At 36.7% G+C, this 17711-nt stretch overlaps 1 protein-coding gene across 1 annotated transcript in view; it reads left to right on the top strand.

Annotated features, from left to right (window-relative positions):
* USH1C (USH1 protein network component harmonin) overlaps window positions 1–17711 on the top strand; it is a gene marked incomplete at its 3' end in the record, with an annotated part of 47913 nt that overhangs the window by 16432 nt on the left and 13770 nt on the right. Inside the window, exons 9-18 of the mRNA XM_082485285.1 lie at window positions 1269–1353; window positions 1783–1842; window positions 2125–2181; window positions 4024–4166; window positions 4755–4820; window positions 7790–7914; window positions 10449–10525; window positions 14175–14327; window positions 14706–14822; window positions 16929–17177. Coding sequence (XP_082341411.1) covers window positions 1269–1353; window positions 1783–1842; window positions 2125–2181; window positions 4024–4166; window positions 4755–4820; window positions 7790–7914; window positions 10449–10525; window positions 14175–14327; window positions 14706–14822; window positions 16929–17177 — 1132 coding nt within the window. The remainder of the gene's footprint in view (window positions 1–1268; window positions 1354–1782; window positions 1843–2124; window positions 2182–4023; window positions 4167–4754; window positions 4821–7789; window positions 7915–10448; window positions 10526–14174; window positions 14328–14705; window positions 14823–16928; window positions 17178–17711) is intronic.

Genomic DNA, 17711 nt, shown 5'->3' with positions numbered 1-17711 from the left:
TGTCGCACACATTATGTATAATTAGACAAAGCATAAAAGTGTTACAAGTTCTGACTTAAAACCAAAAAAGTCTTTTAAATGTAAAAATAAGAGCAGGCTGAAAGTGACATAATAAAGTTGTCGTGGAATTAGATCTTTTAAATGCTTTTACTTTCTAAAATCCTTTTAAATGCTGCTTTGTGATGTAGCAAGTTCCAGCACCATCCAGTGTCAGGTTTACTCCCTGAACTTTAGACTGCTTCCTGTAACCCTTTTCAGAACTAAGAAGCCATCACACACCTATATCCAGTTCCTAAATGTAATATTGAATTTGAAAGATTTCTAGAACTATGAACAGATGCTTCTCAGACTCCTGTCCTTGCAGCTACTTATGGAGGTTTTGGGGTAGAAGGGGTATTGTAGGATTTCTCACATATTTAGGAATATATAATTGAAGTTATTAAGATTGAACTGCACAAAATATTTTCTAAAGCATAAGTTTTCTTTCATATTATTTGAAAGACCTAAAGGTTTAAAAAAAATTATTTACAGACTTGGAGGGGTGGTTTAACATCACCTGCTCGATATATTATTTATGAAAATAATTTCTCTGTTTGGGTCTAGCTTAGACTGGAGCTTAGTTTCCAGGCTAGATATTTGCCCCTGGTTGAAACATCCTTTTTTCTTCTAATAAACAACCCTGAAAAATATCATTATTTTATACATACAGTATACCTCAGTTCAGTGAGGAAAAAGTGCAAGGAATTAGTAATTCTTCCTTGTACTACATGCTTGCTTTCCAATGTCATTAGTGTCCAAGTCCCTTAGACAGTGTAGGTCAGTCTACTATGTTAGTTTCGACACCTAAGGAAAAATTCAGAGGCTTGAATATTTTTCTTTTGGCTTTTTCTTAAATCGCAGTTTTGTGGTGTAAAGAACAGAAAAGTAGGATGATTATGTGTGTACTTGGCAAATTTTGGTGTTTGTTTCAGAGTAGGCTAATGCCACAAAAACATTCTTTATTCAGAAACTGTTGTGATTTTGGCTGGGGTGGAGTTGACTTTCTGCTTAACAACAACCAAAAACACTAGTGTGCTATCAATAGTATTCCCATCCCAAACTCAAAACAGAGCACTATACTAGCTACTGGTAAGAAAGTCAACTTGATCCCTGCTGAAACCACAACAGAAAGAAATTATGAGGAAAAAAACCTAAGACTGCTCACTGTATTACACCATATTATTCTATCAATATTATCCCATAGATGTTTATTTTTTATATTATGCTAGTATTTCCAGTGGCCCAACACAAAAACCAGGCATTTTTATCAGCAACGTTAAGCCGGGTTCTCTTTCAGCAGAGGTGGGCTTAGAGGTAAGTGCCTTCCAAGGTAGGTATCACAAGGAAATTTTGGTTGGTATCTACAACTTCAAGGATTCTGGATCACTGTAAAGTCTCTAGCTGCTGTGTTTTTTTTTTTTTTTTTTTTTTTTTTTTTCCCCCATGGGAAAGAAATACTGTGTGGTTACATTTCAAATGAAGTAAGCTTCCTAAATTTTAAGAATATTAGAAGTGCCCTGCTGTGGCAGACCAACAGTTCATCAAGCTCAGTATTCAGACTCAAACAGTGGGCAGTAGAAAATGCTTATATGGGAGGCCTGGCCACTTTCCTGTCTGTTCCCCTTGTACTCTGCCAGTACCTTTTATTATTGTATTAAAAATGTTAGAGACTATCTTTTCTGTTTTCATTTAATATATGTACTAATTTAGCATCTGTACTAAAATATGGATTAACTCCTTTAGGTTGGTGATCAGATTGTTGAGGTAAACGGAGTGGACTTTTCTAATGTGGATCATAAAGAGGTAAGATCAAATGTTCCCAGTTCACTGAATACATAGTTCTCAGCTTATTAAGCATCTGTCCAATTTTCCTGGCTGCAAAAAGTACGTTTTGATGTTGGGCTACTTGGCCAAAGAGGTTGTGTACTGAACATAGGAATTTGGAGATTTGAATACGTACCACCCTGTTTGGTTCAGGTAAGTATTCTGGATATTCCAACCTTGGCAACCAGCATCTTTCATCCTATGTATACAGGCTTTTTATCACTCAATTCAGACTGATTTTTGTTTTACTTTAATTTGCAGGCTGTCAGAGTTCTCAAAAGTAGTCGTGCTTTGACTATCTCTGTGGTAGCAGGCGCTGTAAGTAGTATATGTATAAAAGCAGAATATCTATGAAAATTATTATGTGGGCAAATAACTGATAAAAATAGATTAGTAGTAAAGCTGTGTTTCATTATAATGTCTATCCTAATGAATTTTGTCAAACCAGGGCAGTGTTGAGTGTCTTGATTATTTCATTAATAACTATGCATGGTATTCTCAAATAAAACAGTTTCGTGACTGTAGGCCAGTGCAAAACCATTCCCTTGACAAGGAATGGAAATTAATTTTATCATAATGGTTTCTCATGTTTGAGAGCTTCTGTTCTAATAGAAAGCTGCTTCTACTGAAACACGAATTGGAATAGAGTCAGTTTTTCCTTGTGAGTAGCTGATGCTTTAGTTTTATTCCAAATTAATTCCCTGTGTAACTGCTTATCTGATCTCTTTAGTGTAACAACACATTGAAAAATGTTCAGTTTTCCATTTCCACCATTTAGTACAACAGAACTATAAGCCTGTGGGGCCTAATCTAAAGCCAGCTGAAATTAATTAAATCTTTCCACTGACTTCACTGTGGCTTTCAATAAATGTTTTATTGTTTTTACTGCTTTAATCCTTCTTATAGTAAAATGTATAGTTATATACAAGAGGATACTCAAGTTCTGTAGACTAATCAAAGATGGTATTTTCTAATTGCCTTGCAACTGAATTAAATAGGGAAAACAAGATTTAATAAATCATTTAAGCTGCTTCCTAAGGGTTCATGTATACTGTGTAGCTATATTAAGGAATTAATGGTTTAATTAAACTACTCTTACAGTAACAAAAGATGCAGTTGTCTAAAGGCATTGTAGACATTGTTTAAACAGATGCTCCAGACTAGTTGATAAAGCTTCAGGAACTCAACATCCTAAGGACTTAGTTTCAACTCCCAGATATGTTACCAACTGTTAGAAAAGATGGGATCTACTCCAGCATGTACCACTGGGATTGCATCCTTAAAATGGTGAATTTTTGCTATGGAACTCTTCTGCTCCATCCTACTTCACCTTGTGTGTCTCTCATTTCCTCGATACACCTCTTTGTACTGAAGAAGAGGTTGCAAAAGGGAACAGCTTCTCTACTCCTGTTTTTTGGTCAGCAAGGACCGTGGTGCAAAGTCATTCTTCATTGCCTGTTTTTGTTTTGAGCTGTCTGCTTTGGGCCTTAGAGCCGTGAAAAACTCTGCCTTCCTAATTAACATGGGATTTTAATGTCAGTTATAAAAATTAGATAAATGTTATCAAAGTGTTCCACAAATAGAACCATGGCAGTATCTTTCTTGACTAGAAAATAGTGCTTGTGTCCTAACTGTAAAGCAAATGAAACAGGAACAAAAGCAACTGAAACGCATGAACTGTATAACCTTTTGGCAAGCTGTGTTCCCTGTATTTGGGTTCCCTGTACATTTCCACAGCAACCACAAGAGCATTAAAACGCAGTTACTGTGTAGTTCTCTTCCACATTGGGATTCATTCAATATGCTGTTCTCTTGCATTGCATTGCTCAATTAGATTTCAGTAAAGTACAATGTAGAGTTTCTTCTGGGAGACACACTAAGCACGTCTTAGGTACGACCCCTACACTCTTGTTGCTGACCTTAGTAGTTGCTTGCCTCTTCTGAGGTGTTTAGTGCATCATAACTTAGAATGAAACTGGAGTAGTTCTTTGGAATGAAGTGGTCAGATCTTTCAGGGTCTTTCAGAAAGCGTTCCTCAGAAAAAGTGATGTGAGGAAATGGCAGATGTGGTAGTATGTAACTTGTTTTGAATTATTTCATAGAAGAACTACATTCATGAGACTTCTTCACAACTGATTTGGGTGGTGCTTCTGATTGCAGGGAAAGGAGCTGTTCATGACTGAAGAAGAAAGGCAGAGAGAAGCACGTCTTCGTGAGCAAGAACGCCAGGAGTTAATGCATCAGAAGCGACTTGCGCTGGAGACTAACAAAATCATCAAAGAGCAGCAAGAGAAAGAGAGATTGTAAGGACTCTTACGTAGGACAGTCTGAAAAATTTAGCTTATTTGGAAAGAGTGTGGAAGACAGGAACAACTGTGAGAAGATTCCCAACTTAGATTAACTTAATTTTGCTGTTGCAGAGTCTCTCATAAATCCTTATATTGTGGTGCTTTTGATGTTCTGGGTTTTCAAAGCCGGTATAATTCAGGCATGTCTTGAGTAGAAGGGTCACTTTGTACCTCTATAGTCCAATGGGGTTTTAGTTATTTTCCTGATGCCATTCCCTCATCCTTTATTTTAGCAGGACAGTTACAAATTATATACTCTTACAATAACACACCGTTGAACTGTCTCAAAAGGAGATAGGGACTTACAGAGTTAGATAGGTGATATGACCTTATTATCCAGATGGTCATGAACGTCCTCAGGCTTCCTATAAAAGTATATTGAACCCTTGGTATCTTAAAGATGACTTTTTAAAAGGAGTGCTTTTTGCCAACGCGTATATATTTGCTGTCTATATCTTTTACTAACTATGCTGACACACTTTGTAAAGTTCTTACTCAGAAAATATTATTTTTATCATTGTGTCCTAATTCCTGTCATTATAGAAGAAAACTGGAAATATCCCAGAAGGCTGCAGAGGAAGAAGAGAGATATCGTAGAGAAATAGAGCAGTAAGTAAAAACCTACACAGGCACTATGTTGCCTGAAAAAGGGTCCTTATATATTAAATCTGGCTGAAAACATTCTGCATATTCTTTTTTAATAAAATTGTGTATATTTCCATTTAGCTAAATGTAGGGTCCAATGGATATGAGTAAGTACACCACAGTTACGGAATAGGAAACTGATCTGAAAATCAGCGCCTGGAAAACATGATAATGAATTCAATGTGACGTTGAAGTTGAGTGCTTATTTTAAAAAAATGTTTTAAATATATAGAGAAATTTAAGATTAAGGAAGTTCTGTGTCTCATAACTTGTTTACTCTGTTGTCATTGAAGCACTTCATTTAGTTCTAACAGAAAAAAAAAATGAATAGTGCAAGGAAGTGGATCAAGGAAGAAATAGAGAAGACTGACTAAAGAGATAGAAAACATGCCTATATTCGGGGGCTTGATGAAATATCCACTTAGCTTATATTAAAAAACAAAACAACAACAAAAAAAAAGCCAAACCCAAACCAAACCACAGGTAGCTTGTTCATGATCTGTAAGAGTGTACACAATGTTCTAAAAACAATGTTCTGAAAACAAAAGCTATGTGGATTTAGACTAAACTAAGGACTATGTGATGCTAATTGTCTTGAGTAGAAATTTCAGTCATCATAAATTTTAAGTAGGCTTTTGCTTTTCTAAGGAGAGAATTAATTAAATTAAAACCGTTCTATAACCTATTTTATTCATGAAATCTGATGTTTTTATTATCACAGTCTATTCTGGTTTAAAAAAATCTGTGGTTCTAGGAACTAGACACGTTCAAAGATTGTATCATAATAACATCAGAACCATAAATATAACTTAAGCATTGTTTTACATTTGGAACTTTAAAATTAACCAGTATAACATATTGTTATCACAGTAATTCATTTCCTTCTAAATGATGTTGGGAAACTGCATGAAAGATAGCATGAAATTGCACAATATCTGTTTTGATGCAGCCTTTTAGAGCTAAGATTGACCCTGAAGTATTCAGCTTTGCATCTTTGACATCTTAAACAGTTTTTAATTCATGTGAATTCACTCAATCCCTTTTCATGTACCTATATTAGCTAAAATTCTCTGATAGAAAAAGTTCAGGATTTCTGAATCTGTGAGGTGCAAAAAGGAATATATTCCCTAGCTGTCACAAGAGAAAAATCTTCTGACAGTCCTGCTGTGGGCTCTACTGCAGCACATGGGTGAATTCTTACATGTTTTCCTTTTCTAATTCCGGGGGAATAGAAAACACCCTGTTCTCTATTGTGGTCTGCTGTAGAAACTCCTGTAATAGCTCGGGAAAGCTGCTATAAAAGCAGACCATCACAGGTGAAGAATGATTCCATTCTCCAAATCCAGATTGCCTGTCTGTTATAATGAATGTTCGATATCTGCAGTATTCTTCTGAACAAAGTGCATCTTTGCTCACTCAGCGAGGACTTTCATGATTCAGTGCCTTGAGCGCAGCTCACTGTAAGGTCTAGCACATCTTTCTACTTCCTTGTATAATTTCCAAGTGCTGCTCAGGCACTTGTTAAGATTTTTCGTATTACAATCCAAATTGTTAAGTCTGTGTTGATCTCCTTGGTGTATAAGAGGGAGGATGGTAGTATAGGAACTTAGATTTGATCTAAAGCTTAGATTTCATAAGCAATTGCAGGTAGGCGGTTTCACTAGAATATAATGCTTTCCTGTAATTAAAAGTTTGTATCACCCTTTGCACATTTTTAAAACCTTTTCTGCAGGAATTGCTTGTATAAAGTCACTGTGCCCTTTTTTTAGTATCCTGCACGCATTTTAGGAAAAAATTTCAAATGTGCCTAAATGGCAGAGGTCCTTAACTCTGTGTGCTTCGAGTTACATTGTAACCTTTTTTTATTATTAAAATGAATGTTTAAAACAAATTTAAACATTCTGTCCAATGTTCCCTGCTACTGACTGTGCCTCCAAATTTAAATATTGATCTCAGCAGCAGATTTTATAGTGCTTTGACCACGTGTGGATAATTTTTAAATTTACCTTAGCTAATTTAGAGACGCAAAAGATAATCAAAGTATAAATAGCATCATATATATCTAAGACCTGGTAAACTTTGGCACCATATATCAGTTAACCAGTTCAAGACAGGCTGCATCCAAGAATAGACCTTGGATCACTTAAAGGCACCATATATGAAGCTACAAGTTATTGGGTTATATGGCAGTTCTCTCATGACCTACTTGGGATTTGCTGAATTTTCTTTCAAAATGTCCTTTTTTTGATCACGGTGTCTTTCTAGGTGCCTTCTATGTAATTTACTTGTTTTATGGGCTCCTTTGTCCTGAAGTGTGACAATTTTTTTTTTTTCTTTTTCCTCTTTTCCTAGAAGGCTGAATTTAATGTGGTCTGTGTCTCAACAGTATTTTGTTCTTTTTGGGAAAAGTCACTTTTTAGTGTAATGTATATGTTTAGGAAGCAACCATCAAAATGGAGATAAGATCTAGAAAAAAGACACACACTTTTTAGGTATAATTTACCATTGTAACATCTGATTTAGGCATGTGGTAGATATTATGTTGCTTAGTATTTTAGTTAAAAGGGGCTATTTTTCTAATAGATACTTCCCAGTTCTAAAAATGAAAAAATTACTAGATGAGAGATGGGTTTTGGCTTCAGTTAGGGTGACAGTCAGTATTGTAGTGGGCTTAATATCTGTGCAGATGTTTATATAACTGGCCTTTGAAGTCTCAGTATTAAATAAGAATATTTTGCTCAGTTACATGATATTTTACAAATTATCTTAGTACCTTAGTAAATTTTACTTGTTTTGGGGAAGGGGCAGTTTATTATGCTTTATATTAAAGAGAAAAAAACAAACACACTGAACACTAAATGACTGTGATGAGTTTATATTGATACTGTTGTTTTTATACACAGAATTCCTAGCTACCTTTTTTTTCCCCCTAGGATAACAGCAGAGGAGGAGAAATTTAAAAAGGAGTGGGAAGAAGACTGGGGCCCTAAAGAACCTCCCAAATCTCTAAAAACTGTAACTGCAGAAGTGCACTCTGCCCCTCGTTCCAAACACAAGAGTAAGTAATTGATTTCAGTCTGCTTCCCAGGATAAATATTTCTTTCAGACACATCACTGAGGTGTGTGGAATATATCACCAGTTTGTGTCCAAGACAAGTTAGCTATGACTTGGTTATTTTCAGAAGGCTGGAAGGATACGATAGATTAATTTAATAGCTCTTATTAAACAGGTACCTAACTTGCAATATCTACATCCACTCAGTCATGGTTTTTTAACAAGCAACAGTAGGAATAATTTAAAAAAAAAAACTTGCTAAGAAACTGTCTGAAGCGTAGATCTCTTTAGCTCAGGGTTTGGATGCTTTGCTTTCCATGTTGTTTCTGTTCAGTGTTTTGCTTGTCAACCTTGTCACAGAGCAGTTCTTGCATCAGTATACTTGTGCTGATTTCCACTATTGATCTAGTGCTGCATTTTTTTTATATGATCGGTGATTATGTTTTATGTCCATGTGGATAAGCTGATATTTAAAGGTTAAGTTATATACATATGAGTGCTTTCATCTCAGTGAAGAAAATATTACCTATAGTAATAAGTAATAGTTTAGGTTTTATGGTTATCTTGTTACTGCGTTTTGTTACTTTTGAAAATGAATGTATGTAGAAGGGGAGACAAGTGGGGTTTTTTGTTTTTCATTTGGAATTAGCTGTGATCTTTCTGCATTAATCATATCAGCAAATAATTTAACATCTTTTTTTATATTTGAGAAGAGATCTTGGGAGGTAGTGTTTGAAGGTAGAACACTAGTACTATATTTGCAGTTCCATTAGGAATGAATGAATGCACTTTGTGCTATTCCTATTGTTACCTTTTTTCTTCTCCTTTACTCTAAATTCGTGTATTATGGAGGGTGGAGGTTAAGGTTTTGAGTTTTTTTTTGTCTGCTTCCTTCTGACTAGAAAATATAGATGTGGAATCCCTGCTTTTGGCTAGGAGGAAATTTAATTCAATATTTAGTTTTCAGAAAAATCTAAAGATCTTTTCCCTCATCTCTTCAGCAGGACCTCAATCCTCTCTTATTTTGGCAATCTTTGGTGGCTGTAGGAATGTCTTGAAGCTCCCTTGCTCCTCTTCCATGAGGAGTGAACAACTTTATGGAGTAAAGAACTTAATATATTGAATGTGATTAAAAAAAAAAAAGCAACAGAAGGCATTGTTGCAAAGCAACAGTAAGACACTGGACAAAAAAAAAGCAAACATTCTGAAGAATCAGCTACTTTTAAAAAGTGTTTTTCCTCAGTCTTTTAACAAATCTGTTTTTTGCCAGCATGCCTCTCGCATCTAATTTATTCCTTCTCAGGCTGAAGTATTTACCACATCATTTTTCTGCATATCACTTTCTTCAGTTCATGCTTTTTTGACAACTATCTTGAAAATGAAATGATGATGGCATAATGACGTTTACAACAGTTGCAAAAATAATCTTTCGTGCCAAGAGCCTGGGTAGCAAAGCATGTAAGCATGTGCTAATTAAAACCATGGAATCAGAACTTCTGAATCAATTCATAGTGACCTAATAGTGAGAAAGCTATGCACATTTCTAAGAATTTTCAAATTTCAGGCACCTGTCCATGAGGTGCTGTGTGTAGCAGCAGATATGTTAATATCTTAAATAGACCGTCTGTCAGAGTGGGGAAAAAAAATCATTTTTCTTACTGAATCTATCTCTTTTTCCTCCCCTGTTCTCCTTTTTCCTGTCTTTCCTCTTTTCATCCATTGCAGCAAATCTTTCAAAACAGGCTGTAGTTTGCACAGCCTGAAAATTGATTTCATATCACTGGGCAGTCTGCTTCAGAATTAGTTGAGAGACTGAGGAGATACTGTTTGTACACTGCAACCTATCCATGAAGAATTGCCCCAAAGTGTAAGTCTGACTTAGTTATCCAAAGGAATTTAAGACACTTGGAGCTTAATTGGCAGTTAGGCTAAGTTGGGAGCTATAGATAGTACATGTACTAAAATGGTATTAGGCAAAGGAAAAAGTGGAAAGTGCTTGTGGGGTGAGTATTGCATAACTTAAGGGAGACCTGGATTGGTTCCTAACCTGATTACATTGGTTTTTGTGTGACTTTGGGGAAGTCACTTTTCATTGTTGAGAAACTGAGATGGAGAAAATTTTCTTCTGCAACCATCTTTTATCTGTTTAGTTTTCTGACCCAAGTGACAGCGCAGTAGAAAGTCAATATTTCTCTTTGAAGCCAGATATCCCAGAACTGCTGATGGTTTACAGGAAAAGCCACCTACCTCTGCAAGCTTACCTTCACAGCAGAGCAGACTAATTGGCCATAGGCAGATCCTAGCTGCTCTTCAGGTTTGAAGGAGGTTGGAAATTGATTTGAATGATGCTGGACCTCTTTTTTTTTTTTTTTTTTTTTTTTTTTTTTCCTATTATGTGGAAAAATATCCCTTTGCTAACTTCTTTTTATGTCATGGAAATGTCTAGTCCCACATTGCTGCTCTTTTTCATTTCATGGGAACCTCCAGTTAGACTGTCATTTCTATCTCCTCACTCCTTTCCTCCTTTGTTTCTCTAGTAGATTTAAAGGGAGTTGCACATGACCAACTTGAAACAGATGACATGGATGAAGGGATCATGAAGCAGGACAAACAGGTTTGCTGCTCAGCCTTAACTTCCTATCCTGATTCAGATTCTTTCTGTTTCCCTTCCTCCTGACAGTCAGTCTTGACACTGAACTGATCATTTGGTTTTGCTCAGGCAGTAAGTGTGGTCCCTTGGTAAATCATGAAAGGTTATGACACTGTTGCTGTCATTGCTTTCTAAAGAGACCTTAATACAAATTCTGTCAATCCTACAGAAAGGTAGATTGTATTGAGAGCTGTGTGTGTTATCAGTGTTTCCTGTATAAAATTATGGTAACGGATCCTTTTGTATGTTTTTACTTAGCAATGTGATTTTTAATATTTCTGCACTTGGCTCAAAATATTTTATCCTAGGAAGTGGAGCTTTTCTTGTCTCCTCAGGTGCCACTGTTCTGCCACAAGCTTGAATGAATTTCAATACCTGTTTCATTTTAAGAAGGCGTGTTAAAAACTAGTGTAAAGTCAGACTGTGACCATAGAAGTCTTGGCAATGCATATGGCTGTATGGTTCTGTATGAAGATTAATTGTTGCATTTGCTTTACTTAACATAAAATGTGTATCAGTAAAATAAGGGTAACGTGACTAAATGTACTAGCGCAATTGATCAAGAAGTCGTCTAAGAACTTGCCCTGTAATATCAAACCTTTGTTGTTGCGCCTTCAAATAAACTTTAATCCGTTACATGTATCAGCATGGATTGATCTGAATCTGAACCAGTCCTTGACTTTTCTTCAAAAACCAACTTTTCCTTTCCCTTTCTGTAGCTTTTGGATGGTTTTATCGGTATGAAGGAAAATTTCCCACAATCCGTAAGGTACAAAGTTTGATGTGTGAATTTGTTTGCTGTGCATTTCAGTTTTAATTCCTCTTTTTTCTTCTCTGTTATTACTAGACATTCTTTATCATCAAATTCTTCTTTTAATGTGTGCACAAATTAAGATGCACTTGGATTGCGTCTGCCTAGGAGTTTGTTCTTTTGAATACTGCGTACTTTTCAAGTCCTGCCAGCTGCAGTGGGGAGTGTATGTCAATACTTTGCAGAAGGTGTTTAGTACAGGTGGGCAGTGCATGTCTTTACGTTCTCCAAAAGTCCTCAGAATAATGCATAAGAAAAAAATCCAGAGACAAAAATTCAATGGGAACCAAGTATGCAGTTGCCAGTTATACCTTTGCAAATCTCCCAGTAAGAGGAGAGGCAAAAGGCTTTTAGGTATGTACATCACAGAATGAGCAAAAACAATTGAAAATCTTTAAGCTTGATAGAATACTTTTTTATCTGTAGATCTGCTAATTAGATCTGCTGTAGATTGCAATTTCAAATTATTCAAGTGTCAAATAATACTTTGTTCCTGCTGTTGCTTTATTCTCTTTATGTCTTTTAATGTATATTGGCCATATTATAGGGGTTTTGTGGTTGTGTTGTGTGTTTTGGGTGGGTGGGGTTGTGATCGTTGATGGTAATTAACTGGGGTAGAAGTGTCAAGGAGAGGTCACATGTCTATCTCCTGAGAACTCAAGGTTTCTGAGGAGGTTGGGATTGTATCTGACATATGAAGTATTTATGTCACCATTTAGGACTATTACCTTAACTTTCTGTGTGGACAGGAGATACCTATTCTCCTTAATAGAGAATAGGAAATGATGGTACACTTCGATACCGTTTTGTGCTGCTAGTGACTGTAAATCATTGTGGATCTGTAACTTGTGTGGAAGGCAGTACAGTTAGGATTTCTGTCTGAAAAGTATAAATACATGTTATGAAAACCCAGTCTCTTCACACAAATAGGTGACCTTCTGTATTACTGCTGACAAAGATAGTTTAGAGAACCTCCAAATACCTTTTCATATGGTAGTGAAGATCTTGCCCCATTCCTGTTGAACTCTACTACACAGTGTGGACTATAAGCTTGAAAAGATGTTTTTTACTCTTTTTCTTTTAGGAATATTTTTAAATCTGGAAGTGATGAATTTTCATCCTACTCCAAATTGCTAATTGCTTTTTTGTTTCGTTTGTTTTAAAACCAAAATTTCACTCTGTACTAAAAATGTCCTTAACAGGAAGTAAACTGAATCCATGGGGAAAATGGATGGAAAGGATGACTCATCCTGTTGTATCTGAATGCAGTGAATGCAGCTAAGATGGTCTGATATATGTTCCTATGCTGGAACACTTTGGCATGTGTACTGCTTAATGTGCCTTTAAATTCAGTACCTTTTTTCAAATGTTGATACCTAGCAGGTTGACCTGCCACATATTACATTTAGTAGACAATACTAAATGTATCTTCTCATTTATTAGAGGATAAGATAATATCAGCAATTGTTATTAAGGTGCAAACTAGTTACGCTTGAATAAAACATGCCAACAGAAGTATGTTTATGTTAAAACATTAGTGTGAAAAGCTAGATTTATTTACTTAAACTTTTTTAATTTTTGTCTTTGACAATTATTTATTTATTTATTTATTTTACAACCACTTCACCATGAACCAATAGACCACATCCCACTGAACTCAGCAGTACAAAGTTCCAGTTAACAGCTTGACTGGGAGAATTGTCTTTTGTAGCTACCAGAGACAATGCGTGTTTTCCAAGGCTTTCTTACCAGTATTATGTGTAAAAGGTGGAAGGAAGACAAATAATGCTATGTAAGGTGAACCATGTTCTTGCTTTGAATTCCCAAAACCACCATGAAATGTCAGTAGCTGATAATAATGAGCAAAGCAAAATCAAACCCAAAGCATAAGCTTCTTGGGGCACTGGCAGTAATTGACAATAAGAGGCCAGCTGTTCCTCCTTTTTACTTTTTCATAAATAAATGGAAAACATGGGCTTTCCAGTATGAACTAAGCCCTGCGAGTACAAATGGGAGAGAGTAGCAGAAATGTGATATCCTTAAAGTAGAAATAAGGACCAGGGGGTATTTTGAAGTCAATAGGAACAGAGACTCCAAAAAGACTATGTAGTCTTTCCCCGTGTTTGTACTCTACAGGTAAAATTTTAGGGTTGCCTTGTGCTATATTAGTTCACTCACGTGAGTAGATGTGCTGTAGGAGCTACTTGGTCTTCGTGATGCAGTGTTCTTTCCTGGGAGCAATTCAGTTTCTGCACTGATCTAAGCCTTTCCTTAGTAATTGTTTATTTCACTTGTATTAAGGCATGCAATGCTGGTTTTAGGACATATGCATGAAGACGTTTCATGCATAGAATATTCACATCTACCTATACATGAGCATCTGTCACCTGAAAACACTCAGTCTTGTATTTATGTAAAAATGCCAGAACAGAGAGATGGCAAATCAAGACCTAACCAAAATTGTTTAAATATTCAAAGTTTTGTAGTGGGCCAGTGTGCCCTAATGTTGTAACTTTGCAGAGAGGCATAAAAGTTGAACTGTCTGATCTTGTCCAATTTATGTCAGTGTGCACAGGCCCTCCAAATAAGGTTGAATTTCCTGCAAATTGCTGGGGAAATGGACTTTAGATTTTCTCTTAAAAGACCATCCCCATGCTTGCACAGGCTGTAACTAAATTTTCAAGGCAGGCACTCATGTACTGAGCTTGACGTTTGCAATGTTTTTAGCTGATGTAAAAATCTGTTTAACTTGGGGGGGGGAACAACAAAAAAGAGAAAAACAAAACCACCAAAACTTCCCAGAAAGGGAAAGAGCGAAAGAAGTCAAAAAGTGACAGTCTGTGTGAACAGAAGAAGAATAAAAAAGAAATGGAGTTTGAGCAAAAACTTGCCAAAGAGAAAGAAGGAATGCTGGAGAAAGAAAAACAACTGAAAATAAATCGTCTCGTGCAAGAGGTATGTTGTGTTCTCCTATCAAGTGCAAAATTATATTGAAAGAAAATTAGCTGAATCTTTAGTAAAATTCTCTTAGCAGGACAAATGTTTAATTATGTCAAAGATTATGAAGTTTTTAAAAAGTGCTGTTTCACTGCAAAACTTCACACATTTGGTTGTTTCTACAGTCAGCTTTTGCCCAAATGAGGATACCTCTGCGGTTAATGTGTAGTGTCCATGTGTAGCGATGAATTTAATGAAGGACAGCAAAATAGGAAATAATTCTCAAAAGCTTTATCAGTTTTAAAACTAATTTAAATGGCATTTCATACTTTTGAAACCTATTTGTATTGTAACTATACCTATAACCTTTTTTCATGCACTGATGTTATGGTTAAGGTATCTGAGACAGAACGAGAAGACCTGGAAGAATCAGAAAAGGTGCAGCACTGGGTGGAAAGACTTTGTCAGACACGGTTAGAACAGATTTCCTCTGTGGAGAATGAGTCTCCTGAGGTAAAATTCTGGCTCCTCCATATATTGCATGATCTCTAAATAACTCACTAGTTGTCTCCTAAAAGCAGCAGGTTTTTACCAGAGAAAAATCTGTCTTGGTCTTTCCCTCTCAGCCTTCATTCTAAGAGGGGGGGGGGGAAATGGCAGTAATTGATGAATTACAGTCTATAGCCTTTGCTGTTCCTATATTTTATGGAGACTTTTTAATTATCTTAATGAACTGGTTTTATTTTGTCCTTTTTAAGTATATTATCACTGCAAAATCGACAGTTTGAATGGCTCATGAGCTATTTGGGCTAGGTGGGACGTGCTACCAATAATAAAACTGAGACTAGAATACCCAGCTGTATTTTTTAGTATCCTATGAAAATAAGAACATCATTGATGATGAGCTCTTTGATGCTTGTGTTGCATGGAATAAAGGTATAGATTAAGAAAATTACAAAAAGATAAGAAACTCCCAAAGAATAGGGTTTGGTTTTGTGTTTTAAATGGTCCCATTAAACAAAGGGAGTCACAGATAGTTAATGTGCCTTAGAGCCTGATGGTTCTAGATGTGGAGTGAGGCTTTCCCACCATCCTGCTCCTCTGGCTCCCTTCCAAGCACAGCTGCGTTCAAGAGGAACACTGCAATCTGCTGAACTCCCCTGGGATCCCAGAGAAGTTGCAACCACAAAGAGGACCCTTGGGGAACACTCTCGCATGAATTTCCTTCAGGTCAATGTGGAGCAGCTCTGAGAAAAGCAGCTGGTTCTTCCTGGCCTCAGGCTGAGATCTATGTGGCTCTTCAGTGCAGGTCTCTAGGACAGTGGAATGATTATGCTGAGTTTTCTTTCACTACCTAAATTTGGCTGCCTGTGTTCTGCTAGATCTTTGTCCCCCTTACTTTGTAAAGTAAGAGGGAAAATTACAGATTAAAATCCCTGTTGTATTTCCAGAGCTCTACCCTGAATTAAGACAAGCACCTCGTGTTGTATTTGCTCCATCAATTCTTCTATTGCATTATGTATAAATATTCTATTACAATTCTTCTACAAAACTACCCAAGCAGTTAGACTCATGTAAAACACAAAACCAGAATGCTTCTGAGGGATAAATGCAGCTGAACAATATTCAAATACTACAGGCTTGAACTGCTACTTGGGTACAAGAGCAGTCAAGATCTCTTGACCTCTGCCAAAGAAATACCCATTTTTTAGTACCAAGGGATGAGTATGGCAGATAAGGATTTTTTCAAAGAATGTCAATGGAGCTACCTACTTGAGGGAAGTATTGTTGTGTTAGACTAAGATTCATATGTCTGTAGGACAGCTCATCTCTCCACTATTTCCTCAGCTGTGTCTATGAAATAGCAAAACGAAAGAGTATAAACTGGATTTTCTTAAATGCTTCAGTTTTGGTCAGTGATAAAATAAATGTTAGCAACTCTAACAGCGTATGTAGAAACCTTCTTCACACATACAACCTTATTTTTGGGGTGAGCTGCTCATTATGTTCAAACTCTGGAGTTTGTTAGCCACACAATGCATCTGGTGTTGATCAACAGCAACGAGAAGGTCCAGAACCTCCTGAGGATCTAAATTTCAGAGCACCCTGAACTTTTTTGTTTCAATAACTGCTTAAGCTTACTTCCCCCTCTTGTATTAATGTCTGCTTATGGTTACACCAGGCTTGAGCCCCTTTCCCTTTTTTAGTGGCATGGAGTTTCAGGGCCTGTCTTCCATTAGTTTACTTTTATATAATCACCTTTGTAAGGAGCAATTCTTGCTTTCTCTTCATAAGAGTTAGAGAGGCAAGAGTTGTGTTAGCTGTGATTTGTCCTATCATTTTACCTTCTGAAGACTCTATGCAGTTGGGTTTTTTTTGTTATTCCCTGTGCCCCAACAGCCAAGGCTACTGTCACAGCACTCCAGTTTTCTTCTTTCTAAACTGGAATCCCAAGGAGTGCTTTTAAAAAGGACTTACTGAGAAAAAGTTTATGTATATTCTGTGTGGGAGAAGCCAAAAGCTTCCTGTGCAGGATGTTCTTGGATTTGCCATTAATTTCTTCAGAGCTGTTGCAGGCAGATGAACTGTTCAGGCAGATTTCTGTTCTGTTGCACATAGTTGACAAGCGGACGTCCTTCTGCTTCTCCTTCTGCCACATCAATGCGGCGCTTTGCCGGTGGCCTGCAGCTTCATACCACAGATCTTGATGATATAAACTTAGATGAAGTTGACAAGCCTAAACAGCGTGTGGCACCACCTCCACCACCACCACCCATTGTTACTCCAGCACCGTCAGCTCATCCACATCCTACATCAAGTGTTCCACTTTCAAGAGGTCCAGCCCTGGCAGTAGCACCAGCTTCCCAGGTGACCTTATGATCTGTTTGGATGCATGTGTCTTTACCATTCCCCTGCCTGGCCTACCTCCCCTGCTGCAGTCACCCACTTTATCCACTGGATCTACCCGTCTTCCATATGTGAAGTTAAAAGAAGGAATCATATGGTTTCATTGTTTCATAGTAGTGAATGCAGTCTAGAGGTAGTGTGTTTTGTTTTGTTTTTTAAAAATTTAAGTCGAGAGGGTTTTGCTTTCTCCTCACTACCTGTGTTGTAACCCTACAACATGCCGGTACCTTGGGCAGAATGTATCAGTTAGAAAGACAATTTGGACTTGAGTGTTTAAAGATTAAAAAAAAAAAGCAAGAGCAGGCAGCAGATTTAACTCAGTTAAACTTGAGAAAAATATCTGTAGTGAAAAGTACTTGTGAAAGTGTTTTAAATATGTCATCAAATTGCTTTGTTAGGTGAGAAGAGTGGACAAAGAAAATTAGCTTAAAATCAGAAGCTTGAATTTTTGTAACATCAACACTGTGTAAACTACCAGTAAAATACTTTTAAATG

The sequence above is a fragment of the Vanellus vanellus genome (genome assembly GCF_965231255.1).
Source record: "Vanellus vanellus genome assembly, chromosome: 6".
NCBI classification, from domain to species: Eukaryota; Metazoa; Chordata; class Aves; order Charadriiformes; family Charadriidae; genus Vanellus; species Vanellus vanellus.
This window is presented reverse-complemented; position numbering and strand designations above follow the sequence as displayed.